The following is a 12,562-nucleotide window of genomic DNA, read 5'->3' as shown; positions in this document are numbered from 1 at the left end:
CTTTGATGTTTATGCAGGCAATGGAGTCTGCAAATAAAGTTTTACATGACATCTTCAATCAAATATGCATTTACAAGGGTAAAGAATTGTTACTGGTTGGAAAAGAAAACTTAAATTGGTTGCGAAATATAATTACTGCTGTTGAAATCTTTCTATATGTAGGGACAGTGCTTGTTCAAAGCTAACCTTAGATTCTTCTAATGTTGTGAAAGGCGATCACCTCATCGTCAATGGAGATCGCCTCGACGAGGTGATCCTTCATCGCCTTTTAGCTTTGTGGCGAGGCGATCTTCAAAAGACGACGCCATGGCTAACAAAGGCGAGAGGCGAGAAAGGTGTTGCCTTTTGTATTTTCTTTTTTTTTAAAAGGCGACTAAGGTTTTAAAAGTTAGAAGGTAATTTTAGAATCTTCGACTAGACTCCTAAGGCCACTAGCTAGACTTTTCCAGCGACTCCAAAATCCAAGCAATACGTATTTCTTCTATCTTCTTCTTTTCGTCTTCCTCTGTTTCCTTTTCCTTCTTCTACTTCACAGTCACTTCTACCTCTACCTCTGTCTTTTTTTTCTCACTGTTTTGACTTTTGTTCTATTTTTTCCCATTCAAGTTCAAAGTATGTACTATTTCTTTTCAGTTTTTGAATTGAAATATTTTCTAACATGTTATTGCTATTGGAGATTTTGATTATTTATATATGCAATTAAATAATTTAATATTTTGGTATTAATTGAGCCGCACTTCAAAAGACGAGATATGGGTATTAATTTTTTGGTATTAATTGGTATAAATTGCAATGAACATATTATTTTACATATAATCCCATTAATTAAATATTTAATATTTGTAATTCTTTTTAAATACAGTATAATATTCTTAAAAATATATTATTTAATATAAACTATTTTCATTCCGAATTAATAATATGTTAATTTTTTTAAAATTTTTTTGTCACTAATATAATTTGAAATTTTTCGGTTTGAACAATTTTTACCTAGACATAAAAAAAATTAAGGACAACATTGATAATTTTTATCTTCGTAATGCATTGATAAAGCATTTAAGGGAGCAACGTAATAATCTTGAAAGTTGAGTATTTATGTAATGTTTGTGTAATTGTATTTCATTAATGATTTCACTTTTATTTGAATTGTTCATTAATTTGTATATTATAGAATATTTGCTTGCAATTTATGTTACTTAAAAATTTGAAATAAAATAAAATTTTATATTAAATAAAGAATTTGAAAATATAAAATATTATATCTCATGAAAATTCAAAAATGATTATTTGAAAAAAGAAAAGAATGATTTATATTATGAAATATAAATAATAATATAACATTGAGAAGAGAGAAGAAAATTATTTTTTAAAGAGTAAAATAGAGTATAAGGTTGGAGATGTTGTAGCTCAATTATCTATTTTACTTTCTAAAAAAGATTCTTCTTCTCATATTTCATATTTCATATCTTATATCTAATATCTCTTATCTCATATCTCATATAATCTCATTTCTCATCTCACACCTCAAATCTCATCTCATATCATCTCATTTCTCGTATTGCATCTCATCTCACATCTCACATCTCATATCTCCTCTCATCTCACAATTTCATGTCATCTAATTTCTCATCTCACATCTCATTTCATATCTCACATCTCATCTCTCTCATCTCATATCATCTCATTTCTCATCTCTCATCTCTCATCTCATCTCTCATATCTGATTTCTCATATCTTATCTTACATTTCATATCATATCTCATATATCATCTCATTTCTCATCTTGCATCTCATCTCATCTCTCATATCTGATTTCTCATATCTTATCTTACATTTCATATCATATCTCATATATCATCTCATTTCTCATCTTGCATCTCATCTCATCTCTCATATCTGATTTCTCATATCTTATCTTACATTTCATATCATATCTCATATATCATCTCATTTCTCATCTTGCATCTCATCTCATATCTCATTGCATTTCTCATCTCATCTCTCATCTCATATCATATCATTTCTCATCTCATATATCTCATATCTCATCTCTCATCTCATCTCTCATATCATATTTCATTTCTCATTTCTCATCTCATATCTCATTGCATTTCTCATCTCATATCTCATATCTCATATCTCATATCATTTCATTTCTCATCTCTCGTCTCTCATCTCATATCATATCATTTCTCATCTCTCATCTCATATCATATCATATCATTTCATATCTCATATCTCATATCTCTCATCTCATTTCTCATATCTCATATCATCTCATTTCTCATCTCATCTCACATCTCATATCTCATCTCATCTCATTTCTCATTTCATTTCTCAACTCATATCTCATATCTTATATCTCATCTCATATCTCATATCTCATATCATTTCATTTCTCATCTCATCTCATATCTTATATCTCATCTCACATCTCATATCTCATCTCATCTCATCTCACATCTCATATCTCATCTCATATCATTTCTCATATCTCATCTCTCATCTCACCTCTCATATCATATTTCATTTCTCATCTTATATCATTTCTCATATCATCTCATCTCTCATCTCATTTCTTATATCATATTTCATTTCTCATCTTATATCTAATCTCATCTCTCATCTCATATCATCTCATATCTTATATCTCATCTCATATCTCATATCTCATATCATTTCATTTCTCATCTCTCATCTCATATCATATCATTTCTTATATCTCATCTCATTTCTCATATCATCTCATTTCTCATGTCTCATATCATATCTCATAGAGATCTTATATCTCATCTCATATCGTATCTCATTTCTCATATCATATTTCATATCTCATCTCATATCATCTCATTTTTCTCATATCATATTTCATATCATCTCTCATATCATATCATCTCATTTCTCGTATCATATTTCATTTCTCATCTTATATCTAATCTCACATCTCATATCTCATCTCATTTCTCGTATCATATTTCATTTCTCATCTTATATCTAATCTCATATCTCATATCTCATCTCTCATCTCATCTCATTTCTCATATCTTATCTCTCATCTCATAACTCATATCATCTCTCATCTCACATCTCATATCTCATCTCATATCACATCTCATATTTGATATCTCATCTCATATCTCTCATCTCTCATCTCTCATCTCTCATCTCATCTCTCATCTCTCTGTCATCTGTCATATCTAATATCATATCTAATTTCTAATAAATCATCTAATAACTCATATCTCATCTCTCATATCACATCTCATCTATCCTATCATTTCATATCGTATATGTCTCACTCATCATCTCTCATATCACATCTCATCTAATCTTATATTTCATATCGTATATGTCTCACTCATCTTATCTATCTCATCTTACATATTTCATCTCATATCATATCTCTCTTCTCTCTCATCTCACTTATCTCATATATTTCGTCTCTCTCATATCTCATATCTTATCTCTCTCATCTTTCATATCTCATATCACATCTCTTTCATCTTTTTTACTCTCTCATCTCATCTTTTATTTCATCTCATTTCATATCTCTCATCTTTCTTATCCTATCTCATCTCACTCATCTTATCATCTTTTATCTCTCTCATCTCTCATCTCTCATCTTTCATATCTCATCTCACATCATCTCATATCTCATATCTCATCTCTTATATCAGAGCATCTCATCTTTCATATAATCTTATCTCATATCTCATATTGTAATCTCATCTCTTTCATCTCTCTCATCTCGTCTTTTTTATCTCATCACGCATCTCATCTCTCTTATCTCTCCCATATCTTGATCTCTAATCTTTCATATCTCATCTCATCTCACATCTCTCTCATCTCTCATATCTCACTTATCTTATCTCATATCATATATCTTTTTATCTCATCTCTCATATCGTTTCATGTCTCATATCATATATCTTTTTATCTCATCTCTCATCTCTCATATCGTTTCTCCTCTCTCCTCTCACACCTCTCATATCTTAAATCATATCTGATCTTTCATCTCTCCTCTCTTCTCTCTCACCTCTCATATCTCATATCCTATATCTCTTTCATCTCACATCTCTTTAAATGTATACAAATACAAAGTTTCTATATATAAACGTCAGAAATATATACAAATCGCAGCCCCGAGGCATAGCAAACAACTATGGAGCGCAATTATTGAAACTGTAGCTATAGAGGATGAGTCTATTAATTATTATTGCTGAAATTTTCTCTATATTATTAACAACTTATGCCTGTAAATTGTTAAATTAACCGAGATGCTGATAAACTAACATGTACATATATAACCAAAATTACAACAACCGTCCAAAATTGTTTGTATACATTACTAATGCAAGTCCAATTAAAATGATTAAGGAAACGATTCTCTTAAAATCACAGTACTAATATTTATTTACAAACAAAACGTCGTTAGAAAACGTTCTTTGTTTCAATGAAACCAAAGAAGTCAAAGGTCCTGAATTCTTGTGGACTTCTACCTTGGAATTTGGAAATTCATAGATTCTAGTGCAATATTCATGATTTACAAAATAATTTGAAAAATAAGTTAATTAAAATAAAAATATGAAAAAAAAATCTTTTAATGATACTAAAATAAAAGTTAAAAAGATATTTTTTTAGAATAATAAATAAATAAAAGTGAAAATAGAAAAAAGTTTGAACTAGATAAGTTTGAAAGATTGGTCAATGAAAGTATTGTCAGATATTTAGTTGTAGACACTGAACAAATAATCAATAAAATGTTTGGATAAGTTCAAATTTTATGTATATTATTCCTACGTAACTATTGCTGGTAAACTAAGTAGGTTTTGGTCCTCTAATCTCAGACTTTTTTTGTCTACATTATAATTGTTTATTTAATATAATTAATTAATCTGGGAGCCACCTTATCAAAATTGTCTACTAAAAGTAGGAGCAATTCTTTTTATCAATTGAAGATTTTTCCTTAGCATGTTCTCCCTCTTATTCTTCAATCATTTCTTCTTCTTCTTCTTTTTATATAATTAAATCGACCGCATCTACAGTGGTAAAAAAAGAAAAAGATATTCACACTTGATATTTTCATTAACGCCAATGAATATTTCTTTTCGTATTTTTGTATAAAATGTTATCACCTATACAAGAACAACATACTTGATGATAGCTCACTAGTAAGGTGTATAGTGTATATAGACCATAACTATCATATTATGTAATGGCTAATTAATAAACATTCCTACTCTAGGTTTATGATAATCATAATTGGACAATATTGAGGGTGTGATTGTTATGCAGAAAAATACCAATATTTCATATTTGATCGATCAAAGCATTGCTCTAAGAAAATAAATTCCTTAAAAATCAGAAAAATGAATTTCGCACGATAAGCATATTCTATATTGTGAGTTCGTATCTGGTCCTTTTTGGATATGTATCATCAGCATATACTTAGGCACAATTAAAGGCAATAGAATTCAATTTTCAGCAACGACCAAAAGTCTTTGGATTAGATAACAATTTGGATTATGAAATGTTCTAATAACATTATTGTTGGGGCCATTGATACTACTTTTTTTTAAAAGAAAAATAATTGAGAAACATCTAAAACCTGCTCATTGATAATGATGGAAGAACCTAAAACTCTTTAATTTTTATTATTACTAAATGTAAAGTTGGTGGGTAAAATGATTAGAACCTCACTTTAATACCAACCTTTTTTGCAGGTTCAACAATAAACTAAAGCAATTAAACAACTAGTAGTACTTTGTTGCAAAAGAAAAATATATTCATACAAATACTTGCTTTACGTGCTGTAACAATATTTTTCCAGACTTTTTTTTTGGTGTAATCTTTTCCTCTTTTCGAAAAGAGAATGCTTTTAAAAAATTTAGATGTCTAAATGCTTGACAGATACTACTACTTCTTTTGTGTTATTTTAGAGTCATTGCTAAATTAGAGAGTGATATATCATATATATAATATATATCCATTAATCATGGTCTATATAGTTAATTAGGGAGTGAAATGTTTTATGTAATAGAATTCATTGAAAGTCAAACTCGCGAGCACTTCTCAATGTGAGCTTAAATATGAATATGAATACTGAATATATGTTGTCGTTGTCAGTGTAGCACTACCTTAAATTTGCGTGTGTTGGAGTGCTAAGTTGAAAACATCACATATTTTGAGGATAAAAATAAAGCAGTTTGGATAAAAGGTGAAGACTATATTTAAGTTTAATTTACAGATAAAAGACGATTTTGAATCTCTGTCCAAAGTTACGGAACAATGTTGGACCTTTTCTGGGATAAATTTTTGTACTACCTTATCTTTTGGACCCACATAAGTAAATTCTAAATTCGAGACAAATCAAAAAAAGAGATAGTAATTTATTTTGACGAGAGGAAATTGCTCAAATAATAAACACTTCTCGCTTCCAATCCAAAGATCGTGAGTTTGCTCACTTACTGACTCGAATTTCACAATGAATGGAAGTAAGGTGTTATTATCTGAACAACCCCCTAGACACTAAAAAGTAAAATCCTCATGGAATATTTCACTAGAACCCCTTTTGTCCCTAATACAAAAATATCACAATTTGGGATCATTTTTTTCACATAAAGAGAGAAAAATGAACAACTTATGAGAATGGAACAAAATATAGGAAACAAAAGCATATATTAACTAACGTTAAGCTTCACATCACCAAAAAAAGAAAGGAAAATGACAGGCAGCATTAGATTTACACAAAATGTATCAATAACTTGTACTCCAACAAAGGTTCTGTCCACATCTCAACACCTTTGTAATGTTCCCCATATAATTAAAAAACAATCCAACAGCAAAATAGTTTCAAAAATAACCCCAATAAAATATAAATAAATACCCCCAAAAAACTCAAAATAATAATACTAGTTGATATCAACCATAGAACCCCCAAAAGAAAAATCTATGAAACAACAAAAGAAGTCCTCAACAATCTGAGAGCTTGTTCTTGGACCTGTAAACAAGTTTCTTCTTTTTAGAAGTTTGGTTGTCAATTGTGATCACCACTTTGCCTGCTTCACTTGCCTTGTAGCTAGTGCTGATTACTGATTCATTTGCCCCAACTTTTCTTGATTTCTCTATGAGAATGGTGTATCCACCTTCAGCACTAGGCACAAATTCAGCTCCATATGATACATCCCAACCTGTCACTCTAGCTTCCCACACCAATGTGCACTTCTGTAAAATCCAACATTTTCACACAATCAACACAGTTGAAAAATTCAACAAATGAAATGCAATTCACTCATAGATATATAATTAAGTAAATAAAAATATGTTCTTTTTAACTATGTTGCAAGACTTCTTCACCGGGTGCATGTCAGATCCATCAAAAAGTAGTACATTTTTGGAGTTCAGATCTAATAGCTTAAGCTTTTGTATGAGATGATCAAACAGTTAAATGACTAACAAGTGTTCCCCGGCTCGATTCTCAAGTTATAATGAAAAGTGTGTTCTGAGTAATACAATTATGTAACCAAGTGTGAACAAATACTGAATACATACCTCAGTGACTGGGAATTCAATGGTTTGTTTAGAAGCTGGCTTAATGATTTCCTCAGTAGCTGGTTCAGCAGTGATGAATTCCTGTTCACCCTCCTTGCTAAGTCCACCATATTGTGCTGGTACTTGTTCTGGTGCTATGTATCTAAATTTTCATAAACATTATCAGAATTTACTCAATCCAAACAAATATAACATGAAAATAGGGCCTGAACTAGGAGTTATTACTTGAAAAGGGTCTCAGCAGATCTTGAAGGACCAGCAAAAACAAACTTGCTCTTGGTCCTTGTAGTGAAAGATGCATTAATCATCCTGTAGTAAGCTGGGTACCACCATGGAACATTGATGAACACCTTCACACCATAACATCAAAATCCAGTTAATATCCAAATACCAAACCATATAACAATATAAAAACAGTTTTATGTTATATACATCGTCAGTATAAACAAAAAGGTACCTGCTTGGCAACAAATTCAGGGTAGTTATCCTGGAGTAATAGAAGGGCACGATTGGTGGCCTGGCGAAGTTCTTTCTTGTAAAAGAAGAGTCCAGGTGAATTCTTCAGATCAAGAACCTGAACAAAAGTGTTGATACCATCAGGGCTAAAATCAAGATTCCTGATGGACTTCTCCATGAACTGAATTCTCCATCTGAGGAATTTGGTGAGTTTCTCCTTGTCATCAGCAAAAGTGTTTTGGTACAATTCTTTGTCTTGGAACTCACCAAATGCATTGTAACATACAGGGTGACCTTCTTTGTCTACTCCATGATTGTAAACAACCTTTTCAAGTCCTTGTCCTAATTCTTTCTCATCCAAGAGTTCATCAATCTTGAATTCTTTTCTCCATGCAACAACACTTTTCAACATGGCGAAAGCTTCTTTCACCTTGAAATCTCTTGCTCGCAGAAACTTGAGAAGGATTACATCACTTCTCTCATCTGCTAGAAGGGGAATTCCCCATATGGTTACTTCTTCTGGTGGTGGTGGTGGAAGAGTTTGCTCTGTTTTTGGTTCCTCTGCTTCTGCAGCCGGTGGCTCCTCCGTGGAGGCCACCACAGCAACCGCAGCCGGTACTTCAACAATTGTTTCCTTGATTTCTTCGACTGCCTCCACCTTCTCTGTCGCCGATGGTGTCTCTGCTGCCGGTGCCGGAGTTGCTTCAGTTTCCGGTGGAGTTACTTTCTCCTCTGTTTTCTCCAATTCCTCTGTTTCAACTTTCTTCTCGGCCACAGGCTCGGATTCTGCCTCTATCACTGGCTCAGGTGCCGCCGCCGCTGCTGTCTCTGCCTCCGGTGCCTCCGCAGGGGCATCGGCGGAAACGGCTGCTTTCTTCTCATCCTCTTCCTTTGCTGGCGGCGGAGGAGGAGGGGCAGTGAATTCATGCTTGTTAAGAGCTTCTTGAACCATCTGTTTGAATTCAGCCAATGCTTTTTGTTCAGGATTAGGAAGTTCTTCAACCTTGTTACTTTCTTCCTTAAACGAATTGGATTCGGCAACAAGTTCCTTCTCCTTTTCATCCTCAACCTTCGATTCTCCAGTGACCGGAGCAACTTTCTCCGGTGACTCCGGCACATTTTCCGGCTCAGGTTGAGGTGTCTCCCTCACTGTAACATCAGAAACCACCACTTCAGGGGTCGTTTCTTCAGCTATTTTCTTGGTTTCCTCAGCCATTTCTTGATTTTCCGATCAAATTTCTGATACCCAGTAATGAAAAAGGCTTAAAGAATGGATTTTTAAGTGATGGGGGGTTAAGAAGAAATGCTTGGTAATGGTGAAAATGGTGGTAGTAGCGAGGGTTTATATGTATAAGAAGTGAATTTCGTGGGGGTAGGAAACAGTCTGTCGAGGAGTTGGAGATGACAGCTCGTTACCCACACACAAAGAATGGGGTCCACGACAACCTCGAACACCGCTAATTTAGCCTATAATTCTAACTTTATTTTTTCAGAGCTGTTTGAAATGTAATCATTGTGCCATGGATTTTCTTTTGTACAATTTTAATTATAGTTTTAACTCAAAATAATTAAGTATTTACCTTAAAATTACTAGTAACAACTACTCTTTTTAACTGTATTGACATTTCTAAAATTAAAAAATCAATGCATAATTTTGTAAATAAAAATAACTAGTATTAATTTAGGACGAAGAACATACAAATTTCCATATTCATTTATGAATTAGGGTTAAGCTAATTTAATAATTTCCACTTTAATGTTTGCCTATTAAGAGTCTATTGGCATTGTTGCTAAAAATTGATTATTTTCAGAAGTATTCTTTTAAAATCGCTTTTCAAAAAGGTGCTTTGAAGAAAAAAAACTATTCATATTTGGCTAATTCATTTGCATAATGTTTTTCATAAGCAATTTGTATTTGACAAATATTTGTTAAAAATGCTTTTGAGAGTCAAATTACGAAAAAAAGACAAGTATCAATGTACTTTTAGTATTAATATTATTTTATAGAGAAGCTATTTTTAATATCCATTACAAAAAAAATTATTTTTATTTTTATTTTTATTTTGGGATAAGGGTCTGAAAAATACCCAAACTTTGATCGAATTTGCTGTTGCGATACTAAACTTTCATGATAACCTATTACCTCCCTAGACTATTTAATAGTGTATTTTTTACCCCCCTGAACTATTTAATAGCGTATTTTAAAGGTATATATGTGCCCACGTGGACACATTACTATTTATAATTTTTGCATTATTTTTTTATGTCCACGTGGACAAAATATATATGTTTAAAAATATGGTATTAAATAGTCTAGGGAGGTAATAGGTCCTCATGAAAATTTAGTATCGCAGTTGCAAATTCGACCAAAGTTGGGGTATTTTTTAAACCCTTATCCCTTTTATTTTTATTAAATTAAATGTACATATTCATTTTTTTAATCAATATTATACCTTTTTTTGGAGGGGTAAAATCTTTAATTATTTTTTTTTCTTTTTTTCTAGTCTTGCAAAAATATTGTTATTATCTTTTTTTCTAATTATGTAAAACAATACGTAATATAATAAATAAAATAATAATACATAAACGTAAAATAAAATATAAAAATTTATTATATAAAAATAAAATATAAAATTCTTAAATGAAACTTAACCAAACTTATGAGATATGTTAATATACCTTTTTTTGGAGGGGTAAAATCTTTAATTATTTTTTTTTCTTTTTTTCTAGTCTTGCAAAAATATTGTTATTATCTTTTTTTCTAATTATGTAAAACAATACGTAATATAATAAATAAAATAATAATACATAAACGTAAAATAAAATATAAAAATTTATTATATAAAAATAAAATATAAAATTCTTAAATGAAACTTAACTAAACTTATGAGATATGCTAATTAATTAATAATTGATATATTAGCAAATATGAATATATGGAATGAATATTTTAGTCTTTAAAAAAATATTTTTCTGTACTTTTTTTAAGATGCAGAAAACTTTAACTTCTTCCAACGGCAAAAAGACTGTTTTTGCTTCCATTTAAAAATAGTTTTACTGGTTTGCTAAACACTTAATTTACAGTAAAAAAAAATTATCAAAATAAATGCTTCTGGACTCGCAATAACAATATTAAACAGGCTCTAAATTGTTTTAGATTTAAAGCCGGTACCAATACATTAATATGAAAGTAAAAAATAAATATAGTGTCCCAGAAACATCAAAAAGAGAATTTTTTTTCCTTTTATCTTTGATATGAAATAATGGAATAAATATTTTAGTCTTTAAAAAAATAATTTTATGTACTTTTTTTAAGATGCAGAAAATTTTAGCTTCTTCCCAATGACAGAAAAACTGTTTCTGCTTCCATTTAAGTAGTTTTACTTGCCAAACACTTATATTTTCAAAAAAAAAATAAAAATTATCAAAATAAATGCTTCTGGATTCTCAACAAGCAGCAATGTCAAACAGATTTTAAATTATTTTAGATTTAAAGTCGGTACCAGTCGTTTGATATGAAAGTAAAAAAGAAATATAGCGTCCCGAGAACATCAAAAAGAGACTTTGTTTTTCTTTTATCTTTGATATGAAATTATGATTTTTAATCAACATTGAAAATGTAAAAATGAACACATTTTTGTATTTTATTACATCAAAGTTACTATCCTACCAATGTAATGCCTCAATTGGAATTTCTATAATAAAATCTCTCAAGTTTACCAACATATTATCAGAGGCGAACCCAAGATTTGAAGACTTTGAGTGCATCAATATAAGCATAGCTCAAATACGAGCTTTATACTAAACTTAAAATAAAAAAATAAAAAAAATGTCTTTAGTTGGTTTCAAACCCTGGTCTCAAGGATGGTATCTCTAGCTTGTACCAGTAGCACAAGAGCACTTCTATGCTTATGGGTGCACTGTTAACTATATCCTAATTTCTACCAGTTTTTCAAAATAGATATTTTTCGAAAGTTACCGAGTGCACGTGCACCCCTCTCCATAGTGTGGGTCCGCCTCTGCATATTATACGAAGTCTTTAAACTAACTTTTCAACTAAAATGACAAGTTATTAGGAGGAAATAAATAAAATTCGTTTAATGTAGTAAAACAGTCATCAAATTGAGAAATCGCTACATCAGTAACATTCAAATAAGGAATAATAGTAAGTTAGTAACAAAAAAATGATATGACAATAAAAATATTTTTATTTTTTATATTAATAGAAATTAAATGACAACAAAATATGAGAATGAAAAAAAAAATTGATCTCTCCAGTCATATTCAAATCAGAAGATTTTATTCCTTAATCCATTCCAGCAGAGGATATTGTGACATGTCTGTCATGAATAAATAAAGCTATTCTGACACGTGTAAGCTGCTGGCCGTCCTTGTCATCAGCTCTAAATAACAGCCTGTGACACAATCGTTAATTTGTTCCGGAAAATTTCCACCAAGGTTCTTTTTCGTCATTTAAGCTGGCTTATTTAGCCATTTTATAATCATTTAAAAACAATTATAATTACTCTTTGGCCTAATAAACAATTACTCCTTT

The 12,562-nt window shown here is 30.7% G+C and overlaps 1 protein-coding gene across 1 annotated transcript; it reads right to left on the bottom strand.

Annotated features, from left to right (window-relative positions):
- Positions 1-6,715: 6,715 nt before the first annotated feature.
- Positions 6,716-9,356, bottom strand: LOC102597890 (patellin-3-like). The gene is made up of 4 exons (XM_006356444.2): positions 8,009-9,356; positions 7,777-7,901; positions 7,552-7,693; positions 6,716-7,224 (listed from the first exon to the last, which is right to left on the bottom strand). The coding sequence occupies exons 1-4, from the start codon at positions 9,221-9,223 to the stop codon at positions 6,973-6,975; spliced, it is 1,734 nt and encodes a 577-aa protein (XP_006356506.1). The 5' UTR covers positions 9,224-9,356; the 3' UTR covers positions 6,716-6,972.
- Between the last annotated feature and the right edge of the window lie 3,206 nt (positions 9,357-12,562).

This window comes from Solanum tuberosum, unplaced genomic scaffold (assembly GCF_000226075.1).
Source record: "Solanum tuberosum cultivar DM 1-3 516 R44 unplaced genomic scaffold, SolTub_3.0 scf00222, whole genome shotgun sequence".
Lineage (NCBI taxonomy): Eukaryota > Viridiplantae > Streptophyta > Magnoliopsida > Solanales > Solanaceae > Solanum > Solanum tuberosum.
The sequence above is the reverse complement of the archived record's forward strand: the minus strand, read 5'-3'. Positions and strand labels throughout refer to the sequence as shown.

Coding starts and splice junctions, on each gene's coding strand:
- LOC102597890 (XM_006356444.2), bottom strand. CDS start 9,223: ATGGCTGAGGAAACCAAGAAAATAGCTGAAGAAACGACCCCTGAAGTG. Junction 7,902..8,008: donor CTGAATTTGTTGCCAAGCAG/GTACCTTTTTGT, acceptor TATGGTGTGAAG/GTGTTCATCAATGTTCCATG. Junction 7,225..7,551: donor TTGAATTCCCAGTCACTGAG/GTATGTATTCAG, acceptor TGGATTTTACAG/AAGTGCACATTGGTGTGGGA.